The 26,390-nt window shown below is 42.8% G+C and overlaps 1 protein-coding gene across 1 annotated transcript in view; it reads right to left on the bottom strand.

Annotated features, from left to right (window-relative positions):
* LOC134936242 (TLC domain-containing protein 4-A-like) overlaps positions 1 to 26,390 on the bottom strand; it is a 171,670-nt gene that overhangs the window by 15,052 nt on the left and 130,228 nt on the right. The window contains 1 exon segment of the mRNA XM_063931239.1: positions 15,263 to 15,357. Coding sequence (XP_063787309.1) covers positions 15,263 to 15,357 — 95 coding nt within the window.

Below are 26,390 nucleotides of genomic sequence, written 5' to 3'. Positions count from 1 at the left end.
GAATGGGCTTGCTTCGTAGGAAGCCACCATTTTTCCCAGAACCCTTGTGCATTGATGCACTGAGACTTGGCTCGGTTTTAGGAGGTTCCTGACTAGCTCGGATAACTCCCTGGCTTTGTCCTCCGGGAGAAACACCTTTTTCTGGACTGTGTCCAGAATCATCCCTAGGAACAGAAAACGAGTCATCGGAACCAGCTGCGATTTTGGAATATTGAGAATCCAACCGTGCTGTCGCAACACTACCTGAGATAGTGCTACACCGACCTCCAACTGTTCCCTGGATCTTACCCTTATCAGGAGATCGTCCAAGTAAGGGATAACTAAAACTCCCTTCCTTCGAAGGAGTATCATCATTTCGGCCATTACCTTGGTAAAGACCCGGGGTGCCGTGGACCATCCAACGGCAGCGTCTGAAACTGATAGTGACAGTTCTGTACCACAAACCTGAGGTACCCTTGGTGAGAAGGGTAAATTGGGACATGAAGGTAAGCATCCTTGATGTCCAGAGACACCATGTAGTCCCCTTCTCTTGAATTTGAACCTCTGTATGTAAGTGTTCAAAGATTTTAGATTTAAAATCGGTCTCACCGAGCCGTCCGGCTTCGGTACCACAACAGTGTGGAATAATACCCCTTTCCCTGTTGCAGGAGGGGTACCTTGATTATCACCTGCTGGGAATACAGCTTGTGAATGGCTTCCAAAACTGCCTCCCTGTCTGCTTGTAAAGCCCCAGCGTCATGCTGAGGGCTTGGCAGAGGCGGGAGAGGGCTTCTGTTCCTGGGAACTGGCTGATTTCTGCAGCCTTTTTCCTCTCCCTCTGTCACGGGGCGGAAATGAGGAACCTTTTGCCCACTTGCCCTTATGGGAACGAAAGGACTGCGCCTGATAATACGGCGTCTTCTTATGTTGAGAGGCGACCTGGGGTAAAAACGTGGATTTCCCAGCTGTTGTCGTGGCCACCAGGTCTGAAAGACCGACCCCAAATAACTCCTCCCCTTTATAAGGCAATACTTCCATATGCCATTTGGAATCCGCATCACCTGACCACTGTCGTGTCCATAACCCTCTTCTGGCAGAAATGGACAGCGCACTTACTCTTGATGCCAGTCGACAAATATCCCGCTGTGCATCACACATATATAGAAATGCATCTTTTAAATGCTCTATAGGCAATAATATACTGTCCCTATCTAGGGTATCAATATTTTCAGTCAGGGAATCCGACCACGCCAACCCAGCACTGCACATCCAGGCTGAGGCGATTGCTGGTCGCAGTATAACACCAGTATGTTGTGTAAATACATTTTAGGATACCCTCCTGCTTTCTATCAGCAGGATCCTTAAGGGCGGCCATCTCAGGAGAGGGTAGAGCCCCTGTTTTGACAAGCGTGTGAGCGCTTTATCCACCCTAGGGGGTGTTTCCCAACGCACCCTAACCTCTGGCGGGAAAGGATATAATGCCAATAACTGTTTAGAAATTATCAGTTTTTTTATCGGGGGAAACCCACGCTTCACCACACACCTCATTTAATTTCTCAGATTCAGGAAAACTACAGGTAGTTTTTCCTCACCGAACATAATACCCCTATTGGTGGTACTCGTATTATCAGAAATGTGTAAAACATTTTTCATTGCCTCAATCATGTAACGTGTGGCCCTACTGGAAGTCATATTTGTCTCTTCACCGTCGACACTGGAGTCAGTATCCGTGTCGGCGTCTGTATTTGCCATCTGAGGTAACGGGCGCTTTAGAGCCCCTGACGGCCTATGAGACGTCTGGACAGGCACAAGCTGAGTAGCCGGCTGTCTCATGTCAATCACTGTCTTTTGTAAAGAGCTGACACTGTCATGTAATTCCTTCCAACAGTTCATCCACTCAGGTGTCGACCCCCTAGGGGGTGACATCCCTATTACAGGCAATTTGCTCCGCCTCCACATCATTTTCCTCCTCATACATGTCGACATAAACGTACCGACACACAGCACACACACAGGGAATGCTCTGATAGAGGACAGGACCCCACTAGCCCTTTGGGGAGACAGAGGGAGAGTTTGCCAGCACACACCAGAGCGCTATATATATACAGGGATAACCTTATATAAGTGTTTTTCCCCTTATAGCTGCTGTATTGTTTATACTGCGCCTAATTAGTGCCCCCCTCTCTTTTTTAACCCTTTCTGTAGTGTAGTGACTGCAGGGGAGAGCCAGGGAGCTTCCCTCCAACGGAGCTGTGAGGGAAAATGGCGCCAGTGTGCTGAGGAGATAGGCTCCGCCCCTTTCTCGGCGGCCTTTTCTCCCGTTTTTCAGTGTAATCTGGCAGGGGTTAAAATTCATCCATATAGCCCTGGGGGCTATATGTGATGTATTTTCGCCAGCCAAGGTGTTTTTATTGCTGCTCAGGGCGCCCCCCCGTAGCGCCCTGCACCCTCAGTGACCGAAGTGTGAAGTGTGCTGAGGAGCAATGGCGCACAGCTGCAGTGCTGTGCGCTACCTTGGTGAAGACAGGATGTCTTCTGCCGCCGATTTTCCGGACCTCTTCTTGCTTCTGGCTCTGTAAGGGGGCCGGCGGCGCGGCTCTGGGACCGGACTCCATGGCTGGGCCTGTGTTCGATCCCTCTGGAGCTAATGGTGTCCAGTAGCCTAAGAAGCCCAATCCACTCTGCACGCAGGTGAGTTCGCTTCTTCTCCCCTTAGTCCCTCGATGCAGTGAGCCTGTTGCCAGCAGGTCTCACTGAAAATAAAAAACCTAAAACTAAACTTTTCACTAAGCAGCTAAGGAGAGCCCCTAGTGTGCACCCTTCTCGTTTGGGCACAAAAATCTAACTGAGGCTTGGAGGAGGGTCATAGAGGGAGGAGCCAGTGCACACCAGGTAGTCCTAAAGCTTTACTTTTGTGCCCAGTCTCCTGCGGAGCCGCTATTCCCCATGGTCCTTACGGAGTTCCCAGCATCCACTAGGACGTCAGAGAAATAGGAGAGAGAGAGAAAGGAGAGGGAGAGAGAGAGAAGGGACAGAGAGAACGGAGGGAGCGAGAGCAAGAAAGAAAGGAGGGAGAAAGAGAGAAAGGAGGGTGCGAGAGAAAAAGGAGAGAGAGAGAGAAAGGAGAAATAGTAGAGAGAGGGAGGGGGAGAGAGAAAGGAGAGAGAGAGTGTGTGAGGGGGGGGAGAGAGAACTTCTCTGACATGGTACCAGCTCCCTGTCCCTCCTGCAGCTCCTTGCATTTGTGTCCCACAAGAGGTCATCTCCCTGTTCCTTTCCACCTGACCCCTCTAACCTTCATATTGTGCAAGCCACAGGTGTGGAGGGCTGGGCAGAGGAGGACCGTGACGGTCATGGAGCCACATGGAGTTGCTGGGATCCGCCGGGCAGGCGGGTGTCCTGGAGGGCTGGGTGGAGGAGGACCATCACCATGGAGCCGCTCGCTGTGATGTGGAGGGCGGACACCCGCTGTACAGTCAGTGTGTGAACATGACAGCAGTGGTGCCCTCCACTGACCGGCGCCCTACGCGGTTACATAGCCCGCGGATACACGGGGAAGGCAGATTCAGTGCTGCCCGTTGTGCAAAGTAATAGTAGCAGTGCTGGAAGCACTGCTGCTAATACAGCGCGGGCAGCGCTGAAGATGCTGGTGGCGGCTGCGCTGGCGTGGAGGTCCGGGGCGATGGATGGCGCCTCTCTCCTGTTTTGGGGGGAGCAAACTGCCCGCTCCCCTATCCCCCCCCCATTCCGACGCCCCTGGTACTTGTATATGTTGTGGTGTAGTTATATTGTATTTGTACATTTGCACTGTGGGGGTTATTCAGAGATGAACACAGATCACCGCATATGCGGCCAGATCTGTGTTCATCTCCTCACATGATGGGGGCCACCCAGCACAGGGCAAGGCCGCTCAGCATGTGTGAGGCCGCCTCCCGATGCATCCGCAATTAGGCTGCGGATGCTTCGGGACTAAGGTTGACCCCTGGCAGCGCAGCCGTCAGGCGGCCCGCCGTAATTTTTTTAATCGAAATGTCACGCAGCCACACCGAAAACGGTCACGGGCCCGCCCCCATTCGGGATGCCACGACGCCTCCCCCTGTTCGCGTGCTGCTGCGGTGAAGGTGCACCGTTATTGGACAAACGGCAATACTGCTGTTGACGTGAGCGGTAATTGACGGCTACGAAGGTGCAGGAGGGCCGACCGACACGTTACAATTGAGCAGCTTATTGTCAAAATGTGTATACCAAAAAGAAGAAAGAATTGGTCTCAAGTGGCGCACAAAAACAATTAAACAATTGCCTAAAATATAACTTTTATTCCAGTTTATCTAAAAAGACCTGTAACTGTGAGATATTAAAACCAACATGTAATGACAAGACAAAATGTGATAATTAAAAACACACGCTGCACTCTGAGTGTCATGCACTGCTATTTTATTTACTTATTGGGTACAATGACCTCTATGTATTTTGTGTGTATTTTCTGATATTGTGTGAATAAAAATTTTATCAATATCCGTATTGCAATCTGTCTCTGTTTTGTATCAATTACCAAACTCTCCAGTATATTGTGAGATATAATGTCACGTCTGAAATTTTCAATGTGTCTGTGTCAATACACTTGCTCTAGAATTTTACTGGCTGCTGGCTAGTGAACCCCTATCTCATTTATCCACAGATTTTACTCTGCAAGGTGCATATGTATAATTCAAGTTTCCAGCAGTTTATTGTTTATTTCTTACTCCTTAATATCACCTTATGTGATCAGTTAAGATTCCATATTATCAACTGGTGCTCTCAAACTATGTAGTCAGCACTGTCAGTATAGAGAAGAGATGCTGTGTCTCACTGTTGGTACATTCCACCTTTTGTTACAGTAATCATAGCTTATAATCTCAACTCAGATGGTATCCACTTAGTGGGAGTATATTATTCTCTGAAATACTGATTGTATCACTATATACTGCACCCTTTTATTGCAGAGGAATAATACTTTATTATGAGAAATTCATTCAAGGGGATCCACTGCTCTATGTATGCAGCTTTAACAAGGAGTGAGTGAGTTGACACATAAATTTGTTTCCAAAATAATCCACTCATTTATTTCTCTCTGGAGATTTGGTTATTTTAGTAACAGATTTGTTGCAATTTTTCTATATAGAATCTGCGGGTTAATGGATACACTTGATGGTTAATGTGTATCAACCTCCTGCCCTTCCACCTCTGATTAATACATAATTGTTTACAATGTATTCAGAGCAGCTGCCTGACACTGAGTTTTGTGTGAGGGCAGTAATGGTTTCCTATTCAGCAACAAACAGTTCCAGATTTCTACTCCTATATAATAGTGTCTTATGGTATTATATTTAGTCCACTATAAACTGCTGCTAGTGGCTGGATGCTTGATATACTTGTAAGAGGGCAGTTGTTTGATTACCATATATTCATTATATTGCCGCTTACAATGTATTCCACACACATGCATAGAAATAATTACTAGATACAATCTGCATCTTTCAGCCAATTAACTGGAGACAGCCGTGGTTTCATACCCTATCATATTGTATTGGCTTTAGGATTGTATAATACACCACGGGCACCTCTATATATACTGTCTATAAAGGAGTATGTTAGACACTATGTCTCTCTTCTAGTGATAGATTTTCTAAATAGCTGTTTACTTTTGCTGCTGATTATTTAACTCGCCACCCCTCTGTATTAGGAGTGCATTAATAGTCACAATCACACTCAGACATATACACATATAATTAGCATGCAAGCATTATTTCCACTCTAGTGCAGCGTGAACCGCCGACGCGCGTTTCACAGAGTGTTTTTTCAGGGCTAACCCGAATGTCTCCGGTAACCGGATTATCACAGTTCCGCCGCTCCAATCCCGGCCCGATTTCAGGGTCACGTGATTCCTTAATCCAATCGCGGCGCGGCTCCTGTGTATAGAGACTCAGACAAAATGTCTCTAGTCACGTGTTGTCCCTGGACTTATCATAGGACCTGAAATACTATTTGCTAGAAGGAAGGACACTGTTAGAATTGTGTCTCCTACTATGGGTTCCCGATCACGTGACTCGCTTTTACACTTGCAGTGGAATTCCTATGTATGGGGATTATAAATGGAGTCTGTCTTATCACGTGGTGTCTCCAGACCAATCTCGTAGCATACATTTTATTCACTAGAAGTGAATACAATGTTGTAAGTGTGTCTCCTAACGTGCGTTCCGTTTTTTGATCACCTACTCTGTTTAGATCCATATATTAAATAGGATAAGTTCCCTTGCCTTTGATCATATTACATAATGCCTCTTCTACTTATATCTTTACTATAATGGTATGATTATACCTAGTATCTTATGCGTGAAAAAGCTATTATATATCCCATTAATTTATGTTGAATTTGTTAAATTAATAATAGTGTTAAAATAAACATAGCTTTAAGTGGGATTGAGTGACGTGCAAATAAGAAAAACAAAAAAAACAAAACAAAACCACAAAACTAATATTAGTGACCAAACATGTGTAAACAGTGACCGATTAAGACCCATTTAAGCTTATATGGGTACCTGTGCAATTAAGATTAGTGAAACAGTAAGATTTCAGTGCTTATTGAATAAGAATAATAAAAAATATTAAATATTAAAAAATATATAAATAATAAAGATATTTAGTGAAAAATAACGATAATGATCATATCTTCATGATCATGTTGTGCTGAAAGTCAGTACAGTGCTGCCTGTACTTCATTCTAGTGGTATGTCAGTGATCTATTGTGCAGAATTTCAGTGCGGTACTAAATGTACTGCATTTAAGTGATGTGACTGTGATCCATTATAAGGATTGTGTATGTGTTATAATATGATCCTGTATCATTATGCTTATCCATTGATCTTAATCATACGGATTTCTCCATCTATCCCATATGTCCATTCTTATGTCTATTTTTCCTTTTTCTCCAGGTTCTCAAGGTCCAGGTCACAAGGTAAGTATTGACTTTCTGAGTCTCCTAGCAATATTGTTTCCGTGTTGGAACTGTTTATAATTAAGTACATCTTCCTTATAGGAAAAAGTTGTTGTCACCCTTCTCATTATTCATTATTCCAGATCTATATGTTACTCACGCTTGTAGATATATGTCTGTATACATGTTATAACTCCCTATGTCCATAGGCACACATTTCCACTTTTTCGTTCTGTGTGCCCTGTGGTTCACTGTTTCATGGCAGTGTTACATGATTATTTTCAATTTGTGAGTACTTCACTCAATCCTGAGGATCTGTATATCTTTTTTCTCCTCTTTTTTTTCTCTTTTTTTTTCCCTTCCCCCTTTCTCTCTATTCTTCCCATTCTTAATAGGTAAGAGTAAGTCATGAGGATAGATCTTACTAGTGTTGAGAGCTTTTTAAGATTAGTAATTGTCCCAGTTTAGATACTGTTTCTAAAGAGGTTATTGGGGACTGGATGTATTTATTGAGTCTTCCTAAAAGAGCTGGCCAGTAAATGAATTATAGGAATGGTAAGTAACTATTGTATTCATTCAATCCCAATGGGTACTGACTATCCATTAAGAATATCAGTTTTGTTTCCAATTTCAGAAGTTCATTATCTAAATCGCCACCTCTAATGCCCAATTGGATACTTTGCATGCCATAAGCCTTCAGACCTGCATTTTCACCTCCATGATATTGTAGGAAGTGTCTGGCTACTGATGTCAAGGTCTTAAATCTACTTACATCTTGTTTTGCATTTTTGATGTTATTGGCATGCTCCAGTATCCGTACCTTAAGAGGTCGAATAGTTTTGCCAATATACCGCTTCCCACAAGGGCATTCTAGATGGTATACCACGCCCATTGTGGTGCAACTGATGAAATTCTGAATGAGCCATTTTCTACCATACTTATCTGTGTAAGACTGCTTTGGTGTCATATATTTGCAGGCTTTACATCTGCCGCATTGATAGGAGCCCTTTTTATTGTACAATTGTTTGGTAGGGGTCGAGAGATAACTTCGAACCACCAAATCTCGTAAATTTTTGGATCTCCTCCAGCTGCTTTGTACTCTAGTAGGCAGAATTTGGCTTAATGTGTCATCAGTTTGTAAAATTGGCCAGTGTTTCTGTAGGATTCCATTTATTTTCTTCCATTGTGGATTGTATGTCCCAATAAATCTGACTGGTTCGTCTCTCTGTGGTCTAATTTTGGGGGTCAAAAGGGAGTCTCTTGTGTAGGTTTCCACACTTTTCACAGCAGATTTAATACTCCTGTTGCTGTAACCTCTCTTTTTCAAGCGGTCACAGACCTGTTTCTCACGTTCTGAGTAGATTTGTTCGTTAGAGCAATTCCTTTTTGTGCGGAGTAATTCTCCTTTAGGAATAGCTTTAAGGGTTGCTGGTAGGTGTGAACTGTCAAAATGGAGGATACTGTTCGTTGCTGTTTTCTTCCGGAAAATATCAGTGCTTATCTTGCCATCTATCTCAATTTTGATACACAAATCCAAGAAATTGATTTCCTTTTGGCTTTTCTCGCCAGCTAATCGCAGATTCAGGTCGTTATGGTTCAGAGTAGTAATGAATTCTTCCAAAAGTTCTCCAGTTGCCTCCCAGATGATCAGGACGTCGTCTATATAGCGGAGGTATAGCAGGATATGTTGCGTGTATTTCTCCATGGTTTCATTGAACACGTGTTCTTTCTCCCACCACCCCAGGTAGAGGTTAGCGTACGATGGGGCACAAGCTGTCCCCATCGCTGTCCCTCTAACCTGGAGGTAGAATTTTTCTTCACTAATAAAGTAGTTCTTGGTTAATATGAACTCTAACAGGGAGATCAAAAAGTTGTTGAAATCATGATGTATCCCCATGTTCAAGAAATATTTAATGGCAGCCACTCCCCTCTTATGATCGATGCTGGTATATAAGCTTTCAATATCATAAGTGGCTAACCATGTTCCCTGGTTTACTATCATATCCTGTAATTTGTTCAACACGTCCATGGTGTCCCTGGTGTAGGAAGGCAGAGCCAGCACATACTGTCTAAGATGTTGATCGACATAAATGCTGGCCTTTTCTGTCAAACTTCCCACACCTGAGACAATTGGTCTTCCGGGAGGCGTTTTTTCATTTTTGTGCACCTTTGGCAACAGGTACAGTGTGGCAACTTTTGGGTTATCTGTTTTAAGGAAATCTAAATCTCTTTTCCTTATAATCCCATTCTCATATGCTCTTGAGATGATGGTGTTGTACTGACAGAGGAAGTTACTTGTAGGATTGAAAATTAATGCTTTATAGCATTTTTGATCACTCAGTTGTTTCCTCAACTCTGTCGTGTACATTGTTCTGGGCCATAGCACTATATTTCCCCCTTTATCCGAGGGTTTTATAATAGTATCCTGCCATTGTTTAATTTCATATAGTGCCTCCCTTTCCCCTTCCGTTAAATCCTCTTTCTTCCCAGAATTTAAGGTATCTCCTCCAGTGAAAGTGTATTATGATCTTGTATCTCGTGATTTAGATCGTATGTTTGCACAGGAACGTTGTATACAATCCCATACGGACAACCTAACGGAAGGGGAAAGGGAGGCACTATATGAAATTAAACAATGGCAGGATACTATTATAAAACCCTCGGATAAAGGGGGAAATATAGTGCTATGGCCCAGAACAATGTACACGACAGAGTTGAGGAAACAACTGAGTGATCAAAAATGCTATAAAGCATTAATTTTCAATCCTACAAGTAACTTCCTCTGTCAGTACAACACCATCATCTCAAGAGCATATGAGAATGGGATTATAAGGAAAAGAGATTTAGATTTCCTTAAAACAGATAACCCAAAAGTTGCCACACTGTACCTGTTGCCAAAGGTGCACAAAAATGAAAAAACGCCTCCCGGTAGACCAATTGTCTCAGGTGTGGGAAGTTTGACAGAAAAGGCCAGCATTTATGTCGATCAACATCTTAGACAGTATGTGCTGGCTCTGCCTTCCTACACCAGGGACACCATGGACGTGTTGAACAAATTACAGGATATGATAGTAAACCAGGGAACATGGTTAGCCACTTATGATATTGAAAGCTTATATACCAGCATCGATCATAAGAGGGGAGTGGCTGCCATTAAATATTTCTTGAACATGGGGATACATCATGATTTCAACAACTTTTTGATCTCCCTGTTAGAGTTCATATTAACCAAGAACTACTTTATTAGTGAAGAAAAATTCTACCTCCAGGTTAGAGGGACAGCGATGGGGACAGCTTGTGCCCCATCGTACGCTAACCTCTACCTGGGGTGGTGGGAGAAAGAACACGTGTTCAATGAAACCCTGGAGAAATACACGCAACATATCCTGCTATACCTCCGCTATATAGACGACGTCCTGATCATCTGGGAGGCAACTGGAGAACTTTTGGAAGAATTCATTACTACTCTGAACCATAACGACCTGAATCTGCGATTAGCTGGCGAGAAAAGCCAAAAGGAAATCAATTTCTTGGATTTGTGTATCAAAATTGAGATAGATGGCAAGATAAGCACTGATATTTTCCGGAAGAAAACAGCAACGAACAGTATCCTCCATTTTGACAGTTCACACCTACCAGCAACCCTTAAAGCTATTCCTAAAGGAGAATTACTCCGCACAAAAAGGAATTGCTCTAACGAACAAATCTACTCAGAACGTGAGAAACAGGTCTGTGACCGCTTGAAAAAGAGAGGTTACAGCAACAGGAGTATTAAATCTGCTGTGAAAAGTGTGGAAACCTACACAAGAGACTCCCTTTTGACCCCCAAAATTAGACCACAGAGAGACGAACCAGTCAGATTTATTGGGACATACAATCCACAATGGAAGAAAATAAATGGAATCCTACAGAAACACTGGCCAATTTTACAAACTGATGACACATTAAGCCAAATTCTGCCTACTAGAGTACAAAGCAGCTGGAGGAGATCCAAAAATTTACGAGATTTGGTGGTTCGAAGTTATCTCTCGACCCCTACCAAACAATTGTACAATAAAAAGGGCTCCTATCAATGCGGCAGATGTAAAGCCTGCAAATATATGACACCAAAGCAGTCTTACACATATAAGTATGGTAGAAAATGGCTCATTCAGAATTTCATCAGTTGCACCACAATGGGCGTGGTATACCATCTAGAATGCCCTTGTGGGAAGCGGTATATTGGCAAAACTATTCGACCTCTTAAGGTACGGATACTGGAGCATGCCAATAACATCAAAAATGCAAAACAAGATGTAAGTAGATTTAAGACCTTGACATCAGTAGCCAGACACTTCCTACAATATCATGGAGGTGAAAATGCAGGTCTGAAGGCTTATGGCATGCAAAGTATCCAATTGGGCATTAGAGGTGGCGATTTAGATAATGAACTTCTGAAATTGGAAACAAAACTGATATTCTTAATGGATAGTCAGTACCCATTGGGATTGAATGAATACAATAGTTACTTACCATTCCTATAATTCATTTACTGGCCAGCTCTTTTAGGAAGACTCAATAAATACATCCAGTCCCCAATAACCTCTTTAGAAACAGTATCTAAACTGGGACAATTACTAATCTTAAAAAGCTCTCAACACTAGTAAGATCTATCCTCATGACTTACTCTTACCTATTAAGAATGGGAAGAATAGAGAGAAAGGGGGAAGGGAAAAAAAAGAGAAAAAAAAGAGGAGAAAAAAGATATACAGATCCTCAGGATTGAGTGAAGTACTCACAAATTGAAAATAATCATGTAACACTGCCATGAAACAGTGAACCACAGGGCACACAGAACGAAAAAGTGGAAATGTGTGCCTATGGACATAGGGAGTTATAACATGTATACAGACATATATCTACAAGCGTGAGTAACATATAGATCTGGAATAATGAATAATGAGAAGGGTGACAACAACTTTTTCCTATAAGGAAGATGTACTTAATTATAAACAGTTCCAACACGGAAACAATATTGCTAGGAGACTCAGAAAGTCAATACTTACCTTGTGACCTGGACCTTGAGAACCTGGAGAAAAAGGAAAAATAGACATAAGAATGGACATATGGGATAGATGGAGAAATCCGTATGATTAAGATCAATGGATAAGCATAATGATACAGGATCATATTATAACACATACACAATCCTTATAATGGATCACAGTCACATCACTTAAATGCAGTACATTTAGTACCGCACTGAAATTCTGCACAATAGATCACTGACATACCACTAGAATGAAGTACAGGCAGCACTGTACTGACTTTCAGCACAACATGATCATGAAGATATGATCATTATCGTTATTTTTCACTAAATATCTTTATTATTTATATATTTTTTAATATTTAATATTTTTTATTATTCTTATTCAATAAGCACTGAAATCTTACTGTTTCACTAATCTTAATTGCACAGGTACCCATATAAGCTTAAATGGGTCTTAATCGGTCACTGTTTACACATGTTTGGTCACTAATATTAGTTTTGTGGTTTTGTTTTGTTTTTTTTGTTTTTCTTATTTGCACGTCACTCAATCCCACTTAAAGCTATGTTTATTTTAACACTATTATTAATTTAACAAATTCAACATAAATTAATGGGATATATAATAGATTTTTCACGCATAAGATAGTAGGTATAATCATACCATTATAGTAAAGATATAAGTAGAAGAGGCATTATGTAATATGATCAAAGGCAAGGGAACTTATCCTATTTAATATATGGATCTAAACAGAGTAGGTGATCAAAAAACGGAACGCACGTTAGGAGACACACTTACAACATTGTATTCACTTCTAGTGAATAAAATGTATGCTACGAGATTGGTCTGGAGACACCACGTGATAAGACAGACTCCATTTATAATCCCCATACATAGGAATTCCACTGCAAGTGTAAAAGCGAGTCACGTGATCGGGAACCCATAGTAGGAGACACAATTCTAACAGTGTCCTTCCTTCTAGCAAATAGTATTTCAGGTCCTATGATAAGTCCAGGGACAACACGTGACTAGAGACATTTTGTCTGAGTCTCTATACACAGGAGCCGCGCCGCGATTGGATTAAGGAATCACGTGACCCTGAAATCGGGCCGGGATTGGAGCGGCGGAACTGTGATAATCCGGTTACCGGAGACATTCGGGTTAGCCCTGAAAAAACACTCTGTGAAACGCGCGTCGGCGGTTCACGCTGCACTAGAGTGGAAATAATGCTTGCATGCTAATTATATGTGTATATGTCTGAGTGTGATTGTGACTATTAATGCACTCCTAATACAGAGGGGTGGCGAGTTAAATAATCAGCAGCAAAAGTAAACAGCTATTTAGAAAATCTATCACTAGAAGAGAGACATAGTGTCTAACATACTCCTTTATAGACAGTATATATAGAGGTGCCCGTGGTGTATTATACAATCCTAAAGCCAATACAATATGATAGGGTATGAAACCACGGCTGTCTCCAGTTAATTGGCTGAAAGATGCAGATTGTATCTAGTAATTATTTCTATGCATGTGTGTGGAATACATTGTAAGCGGCAATATAATGAATATATGGTAATCAAACAACTGCCCTCTTACAAGTATATCAAGCATCCAGCCACTAGCAGCAGTTTATAGTGGACTAAATATAATACCATAAGACACTATTATATAGGAGTAGAAATCTGGAACTGTTTGTTGCTGAATAGGAAACCATTACTGCCCTCACACAAAACTCAGTGTCAGGCAGCTGCTCTGAATACATTGTAAACAATTATGTATTAATCAGAGGTGGAAGGGCAGGAGGTTGATACACATTAACCATCAAGTGTATCCATTAACCCGCAGATTCTATATAGAAAAATTGCAACAAATCTGTTACTAAAATAACCAAATCTCCAGAGAGAAATAAATGAGTGGATTATTTTGGAAACAAATTTATGTGTCAACTCACTCACTCCTTGTTAAAGCTGCATACATAGAGCAGTGGATCCCCTTGAATGAATTTCTCATAATAAAGTATTATTCCTCTGCAATAAAAGGGTGCAGTATATAGTGATACAATCAGTATTTCAGAGAATAATATACTCCCACTAAGTGGATACCATCTGAGTTGAGATTATAAGCTATGATTACTGTAACAAAAGGTGGAATGTACCAACAGTGAGACACAGCATCTCTTCTCTATACTGACAGTGCTGACTACATAGTTTGAGAGCACCAGTTGATAATATGGAATCTTAACTGATCACATAAGGTGATATTAAGGAGTAAGAAATAAACAATAAACTGCTGGAAACTTGAATTATACATATGCACCTTGCAGAGTAAAATCTGTGGATAAATGAGATAGGGGTTCACTAGCCAGCAGCCAGTAAAATTCTAGAGCAAGTGTATTGACACAGACACATTGAAAATTTCAGACGTGACATTATATCTCACAATATACTGGAGAGTTTGGTAATTGATACAAAACAGAGACAGATTGCAATACGGATATTGATAAAAATTTTATTCACACAATATCAGAAAATACACACAAAATACATAGAGGTCATTGTACCCAATAAGTAAATAAAATAGCAGTGCATGACACTCAGAGTGCAGCGTGTGTTTTTAATTATCACATTTTGTCTTGTCATTACATGTTGGTTTTAATATTTCACAGTTACAGGTCTTTTTAGATAAACTGGAATAAAAGTTATATTTTAGGCAATTGTTTAATTGTTTTTGTGCGCCACTTGAGACCAATTCTTTCTTCTTTTTGGTATACAAGTTCTGCAAAGTTGGTAACACTACGGTGTGTGGCAGCACCCCCATAACTAATTCAAATTTATGAAACAGAAAATAATATGGGGTTTGTAGTAGTAAAAATACAAAAATAACATATAATACTATACTAGTGCAGTAGCTTTCCCACTCCCCTTTTCCTCAGAATAGTTATTGTCAAAATGTACCTGTGCCAACCTACCGGCACCTTATTGAGTCACTCCCAGTCCGTCTAGGTGCTGTCCATGCTGCACATGGCGGTTACTCTGGTTATTACTGTAGCTGGTGGTCATAATAATGTGACTCGACTGTGTATATGAAGGTTTCTTGGTGAAACATTCCATTTACTCAGAGATTGGGGGTGACTACACTGGCCTCCTCTTACTGCTGGGCTGTGTCACTGCCATACAGCGGCACTCTAACGTAGCTCACTGTGGCCCTTTGTGTCCAACAACCTGTGTACTGGGATAGCCCATAATGCCATGCAAACCCAGAGATCACACTCGGTACATACCAACACAAATCTGTATGCATAGACCACCGCAAAGTGGTGACACACCATATAAGGGTCTTTATTCTCCTTCCAGAAACGTGCAAAGAACAGCAGGTCTGAAACAAGCACATTAAATAAACACTGAATATTGATGACAGAACGTATTTACATACAGTGAAAGGCTTATACATTAGCAAATGGTGCTGAAATCGGTCAGTAGATGTGTGACTAGAACTTAGGAAAAACCTTCTGGTCTAGAATGGATAACACTACAGTCTGTACCTGATCCAGGACCACATTGTCCAACCATGGTGGGAACTAGTACCCTGACAGTTGTAATCAGTAGCGGATCTTGCCACGGGCAAGCAGGACTTTTGCCCGGGGCGCCGCCGTCGTCGTGGCAAGAGCCGCTACTGGTGCCGTGCGCGATGACGTAATTGCGCACCACATGGCATTGTGGGAGCGACTATAGATGCTAGAGGTCATAATTGACCTCAAGTGTCTATGTGGTGCTATGGGAGAAACGTCATGATGTCTCTCCCACAGATCCGAGGAGCGGTGCTGGTGGCCGGAGATGGAGGGCAGCAGCGGTCGGGTAGCAGAAGCAGGGATGGTAAGTATTTATTTATTTTTGTAAGAGCGGCACAGCTACAGGGGGCACAGTACTGGGGACACAGCTACACAGGGGGCACAGTACTGGGGGCACAGCTACAGGGGACACAGTACTGGGAGCACAACAACTGAGGGCACAGCTACAGGGGGGCACAACTACTGAAGGCACAGCTACAGGGGGCATAACTGACTACGCCCCTATTTTTTTTACAGCGCACACTAACCCTGTTTTACCCGTCGGGGGGGCGGGCGCCAATGTAAACTTTCGCCCTGGGTGCCACAAGGTCTAGAACCGACCCTTGTTGTATTTCTGCTGCACTGTGCTGCACTACAAATATCTATAGACATTATGGCACAATTAGCATTTGGGACACAAAGTGGAGAGGAGCCCACGTTCCCTGTCACAGTTACATATGTTATATACAAGGAGCGTAGCTACCATAGGTGCAGGGAGTGCAGCTGCTATGGGGCCCAAAGCTGAAAGGGGCCACCTTCCCTGTCACAGTTACATGTGTTATATAGTAACATAGTTTTTGAGGTTGAAAAAAGACAATTTGTCTATTGAGTTCAACCTATTAGTCTTAAAATATTGCAGTATAGGAGATCACTAATTTTAACTTTGGTGAATGTTTAACTGTCATGTCCAATCCTCTTTTTTTTTTTTATAGTTATTTTATTTTATTATTAAAGTGCATGATTTACCCACCTTAACCCTGAATGTCCTTATCCATTAGGAATTTATCTAGCCCATTCTTAAAAGTATTGACTGAATCCGCCATTACTACTTACTCAGGCAGGGAATTCCAAGTACATATTGGGGGTCATTCTGACAAGATCGCACGCTGCAGTTTATCGCAGCGTAGCGATCGGGTCAGAACTGCGCATGGCCGCCCGTCGCTGCGCAACGATCGCCTCTGCCTGATTGACAGGAAGAGGCGGTCGATGGGCGGAAGGGGGCGAAATGGCGTTTTGTGGGCGCGGTCCGGCCAACACAGGCGTGGCCGGAACCGCGCGGGGAGTGGCCCGCATCGGCTCCGTGATGTCTCACGCAGCCACTGCAGGCCGGGAAGCGATGAGTAGCTCCCGGCCAGCATGCTAAAGCTGCGCTGGTTGGGAGCTACTCTTGAAGTGCAAAGGCATCGCCGCTGTGCGATGCCTTTGCACTTCTGTGGGGGGGGGGGGGGGCGGCACTGACATGCGCGGTGGATTAGCCCTTTGCTGGGCGTCCCCCTGCATGTCTCTATTCCTGATCGTAGCCCTGCAAAATTTTGCAGGGCTACGATCAACTCGGATTGACCCCCATTGTCCTTACTGTGAAGAAACCCTTCCATCTCAGAGTGCTAAATTTCTTCTCCTCTAACCTAATCGGGTGTCCCTGTGTCCTTTGTGGTGATTTTATCAAAAAGAAATTACCCGCTAGTTCTGTGTATAGACCCCTTATATATTTGTAAATATTAATCATGTCCCCTCCTAATCTCCTCTTTTCCAGTGTAAACATGCCTAGCCTATCAAACCTTTCCTCGTATTCTAGCGTCTCCATCCCCTTAATCAGTTTGGTTGCCCGTCTTTGAACCTTTTCTGGTTCCAGGATGTCCTTTTAATAGCATGGTGCTCATAGTTGTGCACAGTACTCGAGATGTGGGTGCACCAGTGATTTATACAATGGGCGTATAACACTCTCATCCCTTGCATCAATTCCACGCTTTATGCATGCTAATACCTTCTTTTCCTGATTTGCTACAATCCTACTTTGGGTATTATTGCTAAGTTTGTTATCAATGTGAACACCTATATCTTTTTCCAGTACAGATCCCCCTAGTTTCACCCCATTTAGTATGTAGGTAGTGTTTCTGTTCTTGCTACCAAAGTGCATTACCTTACATTTGTCTATGTTGAACCGCATTCTCAATTTTGCTGCCCATGGGGGTAATTCAGACCTGATCACTAGGCTGTGTTTTCTCACAGCCTACGATCAGGTCCGAACTGCGCATGCATATGCACCGCAACGTGCAGGCGCGATGGACCGCAGAAACGGGGATCAATGCATAGCGACAAAATGGTGCGGAAAATAGCGATCGCAAGGTGACTGACAGGAAGAGGGCGTTTGTGGGTGCCAACTGACCATTTTCAGGGAGTGTCGGGAAAAACGCAGGCGTGTCCAATCGTTGAAAGGGAGGGTGTCTGACGTAAAATCCGGTCCTGGACAGGCTGAAGAGATCGCAACAGCTAAGTAAGTCCTGGGCTGCGCAGGCTGCACAAATCAGTTTGTGCAGCTCTGCGACACATGCGTTCACACACTTGCACAGCTAAAATACACTCCCCCAGTGGGCGGCGACTATCTGATTGCAGGGCTGCAAAAATTGCTGCCCAGCGATTAGGTCTGAATTACCCCCCATGTTTCTTATCTAAATAAGTCGTTCTGTAGAGACTTAGCGTCCTCCTCCAAATCTATAACCGTACACAGTTTGGTATGCAAAAATTTACACTGTACTCTCTAGACCCACATCTAGATCATTTATGAAAATGTTCAACAATAGTGGTCCAAGTACAGACCCTTGTGGCACACCACTTAGAACTTCAGTCCAATTCGAAAACGGTCCATTTACCACCACTCGCTGCTCCCTTTTATACAACCAATTTCTAACCCAAGTGCTCCCTAGCCCAAGTTCTCTTAATTTGTATATGAGTCTCATGTGAGGTACTGTATCGAAAGCTTTGGCAAAGTCTAAAAAGATAAAATCCACCTCTTTACCCTGATCTAGGTTCGCACTAACCATTTCATAAAAGCCTATTAAGTTAGTCTGACATGATCTATCCTTCACAAATCTGTGTTGGTTCTTATTAATAACTTTATTGGTTTCAATTAACTCCTGTATCCTATCCCTTAAAATACTTTCCAGTACTTTCCCCATTATAGATGCAAGACTTACTGGTCTATAATTACCTGGTTCAGATTTACTTCCCTTTTTAAATATCGGCACTACTTTCGCTATACGCCAGTCTTTGGGGACCATGCCTGATGTAAGCAAGTCAAGAAAAATCAAGTATAGGGTCTTGCTAATGCGGAGTGTAGCACCATGAGAACCCTTGGGTGAATTCCGTTGGGACCAGGTGACTTATTAATCTTAATTTTTTTTAATCGGTCTTTTCCTCACTTAAATAAGCATTAAGCTGTGGGTCATTAACTTTGCTGAGGTTATGTGTTAATCCGGCCATCGGGTCCTCTCTTGTGAATACTGATGAGAAAAACTTGTTTAATTTTTACACTATGTCATTGTCGTCTTTGATTAGGACGCCCAAATTGCCTTTTAAAAAAACTTTTTGGAGTTTGATATACTTTCCTTTGCTATTAGCTTTTCCGTTTCTATTTTAGACGCTCTGATTTCTTTTTTGCATACTTTGTTACAATCCTTATAGTACTGGAATGACTCCGCCTTCCCATCTGATTTAAACGTTTTGAATGCTCGCCTCTTTTTGGCCATTAGTTCCTTAATCTTTTTGTTAAGCCACATTGGTTTGAAATTATTACTCATTCGTTTGTTGCCCATGGGAATGAATTTACAAGTATAACTAGCGAGCAACGTTTTTAATACATCCCATTTCTCTGTCGTATTCTTGCCTTGAAATATAATTTCCCATTCAAGGTCACTTAAAGCTTCTCTCATCATGTCAAAGTTGGCTTTGCTAAAGTTTAGGGTCTTAGTTTGGCTTGTATAGAGCTGCTTTTGAAAACTGATGTTGAATGTAACCATATTGTGGTCGCTGTTTCCGATGGGCTGCCCTACTATAATATTTGATATCAAATCCCCATTGTTTGTTAGTACCAGGTCTAAGATTGCATTGTACCTAGTTGGTTCCTCAATTAGTTGAAGTAAGTAGTGATCATTTAGTGTGTTTAAAAACCTACTACCCCTAGCAGTATCACATGAATCATTTGTCCAATTAATCTCTAGATAGTTAAAATCTCCCATCACTATTACGTCTACTAATCCTGCCGCTTTTTTTATTTGTTTCAGTAACAATTCCTCATCAGACACATTAATATCAGGCAGTTTGTAGCATATCCCTTTAAAGTATCTCCTTCAGTCCCTTTCTCCCGCATGCAATTTCTACCCATAAAGTCTCAACAGTACAGGTGAAACTCAGCAAATTAGAATATCGTGCAAAAGTTCATTTATTTCAGTAATTCAACTTAAAAGGTAAAACTAATATATTATATAGACTCATTACATGCAAAGTGAGATATTTCAAGCTTTTATTTGTTTTTGTTTTTTGATGATTGTGGCTTACAGTTTAAGAAAACCCCAAATCCAAAATCTCAGAAAATTAGAATATTACATAAAATCAATAAAAAAAGGATTTTAAATACAGAAATGTCGGCCCTCTGAAAAGTATAATCATGCATATGTACTCAGTACTTGGTTTGGGCCCCTTTTGCATGAATTACTGCCCCAATGCGATGTGGCATGATATTCTATCAGCCTGTGGCACTGCTGAGGTGTTATGGAAGACCAGGATGCTTCAATATCGGCCTTCAGCTCTTCTGCATTGTTCGGTCTCATGTCTCTCATCTTTCTCTTGGCAATGCTCCATAGATTCTCTTTTTTCTTTAGCCCAGGTAAGACGCTGACGTTTGTTGTTCAGGAGCGGCTTGACAAGAGGAATACAACATTTGAAGCCCATGTCCTGGATCCATCTGTGTGTGGTGGCTCTTGCTGCACTACCTCCAGCCTCAGTCCACTCCTTGTGAAGCTTCCCCACACTTTTGAATGGCCTTTTCCTGACAAGAAAAAAAGGGGTGTAGTACTGGTGACCGGCGATCGCCACGCTGCGGGCTCGGTGGCGACCCGCGGTCGCCACGGGTTCTATTCCCACTCTATGGGTGTCGTGGACACCCACGAGTGGAAATAGTCCCTGTTGGTCGGCATGCCGACCATCGGGATAGTGAGCCGTCGGGCTCACGGAGGAGGTCATGTGACTGTCGGTCAGCTGACCGGCGGTCACATGAATACCACCCGAAAAAAAGAACTAGTCTGTTGCTCAGTGGTCCAAAGTCCTCTTTTCTGATGAGAGCAAATTTGCATTTCATTTGGAAACCAAGGTTCCAGATTATGTAGGAAGAATGGAGAGGCACACAATCCAAGATGCTTGAAGTCCAGTGTGAAGTTTCGACAGTCTGTATTGCTTTGAGGAGCTATGTCATCTGCTGGTGTTGGTCCACTGTGCTTTATTAAGTCCACAGTCAACGCAGCCGTCTACCAGGACATTTTACAGCACTTCATGTTTCCTTCAGCAGACAAGCTTTATAGATATGCTGACTTAATTTTCCAGCAGGACTTGGCACCTGCCCACGCTGCCAAAAGTACCAAAACCTGGTTCAATGACCGTGGGATTACTGTGCAGGATTGGCCAGCAAACTCGCCTGACCTGAACCCCATAGAGAATATATGGGGCATTGCCAAGAGAAAGATGAGAGACATGAGACGGAACAATACAGAAGAGCTGAAGGCCGATATTGAAGCATCCTGGTCTTCCATAACACCTAAGCAGTGCCACAGGCTGATAGAATCCATGCCACGCCGCATTGGGGCAGTAATTCATGCAAAAGGGGCCCAAACCAAGTGCTGAGTACATATGCATGATTATACTTTTCAGAGGGCCGACATTTGTGTATTTAAAATCCTTTTTTTATTGATTTTATGTAATATTCTAATTTTCTGAGATTTTGGATTTGGAGTTTTCTTAAACTGTAAATCATAATCATCAAAATTATAACAAATAAAGGATTGAAATATCTCACTTTGCATGTAATGAGTCTATATATTAGTTTCACCTTTTAAGTTGAATTACTGAAATAATGAACTTTTGCACGATATTCTAATGTTCTGAGTTTCACCTGTATTTAAGGTCCCATCGCAAATGTCTTCCTTTATATCAGGTTTTAAAAAAAGTTTTACATAGAGACATACCCCTCCACCCCTTTTATTTAGTCTGTCTCTCCTGAACAGCGTGTAACCCTCCAGATTAGTTGTCCAATCACGAGATTCGTCCTACCAAGTTTCCATAATACCTATAACAGAGGTTCCCAAACTGTGTGCCGTGGCTTCCTGGGGTGCCTCGGGACACTTGCAGGAGTGCCCTGGGTTGGTGGTCCAGGACCAATTAAAATTATTCACGGTCAATATAATAGGCAAAACCAGTGCTGGTGGCTGCCAGTCATGAAATATGTGGCCAGACAAAAGCAAATCTTGTCCCTCACCACGCAACTGACCCTAAGGAGGACATATAAACGCGATCTAATTAATGTAATAATTCTTTCAAAATTTCTCAATAAGAAATTTTTGGCCTAGGGGTGCCGTGAAAAAAATTCTGATATTCTAGGGCGCCGTGATTCCAAAAAGTTTCGAAACCACTGACCTATAATATCATACTGTTTGTTTGCTGCAAGGACTTCTAGTTCCCCCTTCTTCCCTGTAAGGCTTCTAGCGTTTACATACATACAATTAAGATAAGTATTCCCTCTAATGCTAGGAACTGTATTTTGTATGTGCATTATTAGCAATCCATGTTCATCGTTAATTTGTGTTTTGGCAGTACCCTTGCCGGCTGCTTTTTCCCTCCCCCTTCTCCACCCCCATTCAGCTCACTACCTCCATCCTTACTATTCTCACTGCTTGACCCGTAGTTTCTAGCTAAACCCTCCCCCCAGGCACCTAGTTAAAACCTCCCCCAACCATACAAGGGTGTAGCTACCATAGGTGCAGGGAGTGCAGCTGCTATGGAGCCCAGAGCTGAGAGGGGCCACCTTCCCTGTCACAGTTACATGTGTTATATACAAGGGTGTAACTACCATAGGCTCAGGGAGTGCAGCTGCTATGGAGCCCAGAGCTGAGAGAGGCCACCTTCCCAGTCACAGTTACATGTGTTATATACAAGGGTGTAACTACCATAGGTGCAGGGAGTGCAGCTGCTATGGGGCCCAGAGCTGAGAGGGGCCACCTTCCCAGTCACAGTTACATGTGTTATATACAAGGGTGTAACTGCCATAGGTGCAGGGAGTGCAGCTGCTATGGGGCCCAGAGCTGAGAGGGGCCCACCTTCCCTGTCACACTTATATGTGTTATATACTAGGGCGTAGCTACCATAGGTGCAGGGAGTGCAGCTGCTATGGGGCCCAGAGCTGAGAGGGGCCCACCTTCCGTCACACTTATATGTGTTATATACAAGGGTATAGCTACGATAGGTGCAGGGAGTGCAGCTGCTATGGGGCCCAGAGATGAGAGGGGCCACCTTTCCTGTCACAGCTACATGTGTTATATACAAGGGTGTAACTACAATAGGTGCAAGGAGTGCAGCTGCTATGGGGCCCAGAGCTGAGAGGTGCCACCTTCCCTGTCACAGTTACATGTGTTATATACATGGGCGTAGCTACCATAGGTGCAGGGAGTGCAGCTGCTATGGGGCCCAGAGCTGAGAGGGGCCACCTTCCCTGTCACAGTTACATGTGTTATACACATTTTTCACCATTGGGTGATACATAGGGGCTCATACAAACATTTGCCTTGGGGCCTACATTATATCGTTATGCCCCGGACCTGCTCATTGTAATGTTGTATAAAATGTGGTATAAAACGAACTGGAGGGCATTATAATAGTATAGAATACTAGCTGCAGTACCTGGCTCCGCTCAGGTGGAAGTCAGTGATAACGGAAGTCTGTTCCAAAAAATAATGTATAGCTCTTTGAACTACATTTATAGATGTTAGTCCAAAGAAGTACTAATTAACAACAATTACCTACGAATAAGCCTATCATGGTACCCTATGGAAAGAAATAGGAACTCTAATTAATTCAATTCTAGTTTTCCAAGTGCTCCTTAACCCCAAGTGCTTTCTGCTTTCAATGAGTGTCCCTGAAATGTCTCATCACCAGAACAAATTATTTAATCATACTGGGGGAGAATCACATGTTTGAAAAGTCAGTTGGGAGTTTGTTTTTTCCTGTCTATTCGTTAGGAAAAAACAGACACCCGACCGACTTTCCAAACATTTGAATCTTCACCATTGTGTTAGCAACCAGGTGTATCATAGCAGCCCACTGGAAATCCGCTGTGATTCCTAACCTCAATGAAATTATAGCAAGAATTTGGCATATCCACTCTATGGAATATATCACGAGTATTCTGAGAGGTTCCTTCAAAAAATTTATCAAAGTTTGGGAACCGTGGACTCTTACTTTAATATTCCCTCTGCATTTATATAATTGACTGACACGTTTTTTTATCCTTTGCTCGGTGACCACTCACAGTGCGTGTGAGCAGTCAGGTTGTTTCGTTCTGTTTTGCTCTTCTTTCTTGCTCTTTTCTTTAACTTTCTCTATCCCTTTTACCTACGTTATATTGTCGCTATCAGGCATCTGCCGATGACAACTAGCAGAGAGCAGTGCATGAGACGCCTCCCTGCGGAGCCCTGTTCACAGCCCCCTGACGACCAATCGTGATGATACTTAGCCTAAAACCTGCGTAGGAAAATTGCCTGTACAATGGCGAAAACCGCACCGCAGTTGGTTCAGTGGTTTCAGAGTTATCGCAATCAGACAAGTAAACAAACAGACGTTCTCATTTATAAGATTTATAGATAGATGAAGTGGAGGCACTGTAGTGTGGCACAATATGAAGTGGAGGCATTATAGTGTGACACAATATGAAGTGGAGGCACTATAGTGTGGCACAATATGAAGTGGAGGCACTATAGTGTGACACAATATGAAGAGGAGGCACTATGGTGTGACACAATATGAAGTGGAGGCACTATAGTGTGACACAATATGAAGTGGAGGCATTATAGTGTGACACAATATGAAGAGGAGGCACTATGGTGTGACACAATATGAAGTGGAGGCACTATTGTGTGGCACAATATGAAGTGGAGACACTATGGTGTGACACAATATGAAGAGGAGGCACTATGGTGTGACACAATATGAAGAGGAGGCACTATGGTGTGGCACAATATAAAGTGGAGGTACTATGGTGTGACACAATATAAAGTGGAGACACTATGGTGTGACCCAATATGAAGTGGAGGCACTATGGTGTGACACAATATGAAGTGGAGACACTATGGTGTGACCCAATATGAAGTGGAGGCACTATGGTGTGACACAATATGAAGTGGAGACACTATGGTGTGGCACAATATGAAGTGGAGGCACTATGGTGTGGCACAATATGAAGTGGAGGCACTAAGGTGTGGCACAATGTGAATTGGGGGTACTGTGTTGCATAATGTGTAATGCCAGCCCTACAATGTGACATAACATTAACTAAGGCACTACTATGGTTCAAAAAATCAACTAAGGCACTACTATGGTTCAAAAAATCAACTAGGGCACTACTATGGGGCATAACGTTAACAACTACTGCAGAAGGTTTCCCTCTAGAAGCATAGAACAGGGGCCCCTTCAACATGCTGCTATGGCGCCCACACAGTTCTGGCTATGCCCCTGTTTAAGGCACTTCCTGCTCCACAAAAGGAGTACTGAGGGGGTAGAGGAGACCCCTAGCAGAGATCAATATCATGTCATCCTTAAAGAAGAATTTCATCCAAATGAAAATATTTCTATAAATATATATATAATACTGAATGTTATAAACACTCAGCAGATACACTGTTCCCTGCAGCAATCCTATATTGCACTTCTAATTTTCATTCATGCACATTGACAGTTAAGAGGGGAACAGCAGCACTGATGGCTTAGTGCAGAGGTTCCCAAACTGTGTCCCGTGGCTCCCTGCGGTGCCTCGGAACACTTGCAGGGGTGCCCTGGGTTGGTGGTCCAGAACCAATTCAAATTATTCATGGTCAATATAATAGGCAAAACCAGTGCTGGTGGCTGCCAGTCATAAAATTTGTGGCCAAACAGAAGCAAATCTTGTCCCTCACCACACAACTGACCCTAAGGATGACATATAAACGCGATCTACTTAATGTAATATTTCTTTCTAAATTTCGCAATAATACATTTTTGGCCTAGGGGTGCCGTGAAAAGAATTCTGATATTCTTGGGCGCCGTCATTCAAAAAAGTTTGGAAACCACTGGCTTAGTGTCTAGCCTTGCAGCCTCACAGCATTGAGTTGAGTTGAAGACCATGCACTATATGTTTGGAGTTTGCATGTGCTCCCAGTGTTTAGGTGAGTTGCCTCCAGGTGCTCTAGTTTCCTCTGTTACTCCCACACTCCAAAATACATACTGATAGGTTATTTGGCGTTTGACCAAAAATGAACCCCAATCTGTGATAGGGAATATAGCTTGTACGCTCCACTGGGGCAGGGACTGATGTGAATATTCAGAATCAGCTTTATTGGCCAGGAGTACTCACGTACACTAGGAATGTTTTGCGGTACAATGCATCGCCAAGCAGCGGCATGAAGGGGGAATACATAGCATAAGAAAGGGGAAAACGTAGCACACATTACACGTATGAGTTCATACTGCACATTACAACTGTACGATAGACTCGACATATTAGACATAT

This window comes from Pseudophryne corroboree, chromosome 6, assembly GCF_028390025.1.
Source record: "Pseudophryne corroboree isolate aPseCor3 chromosome 6, aPseCor3.hap2, whole genome shotgun sequence".
NCBI classification, from domain to species: domain Eukaryota; kingdom Metazoa; phylum Chordata; class Amphibia; order Anura; family Myobatrachidae; genus Pseudophryne; species Pseudophryne corroboree.
Note: the sequence above shows the minus strand (reverse complement) of the source record. Positions and strands in the feature narration are given on the sequence as shown.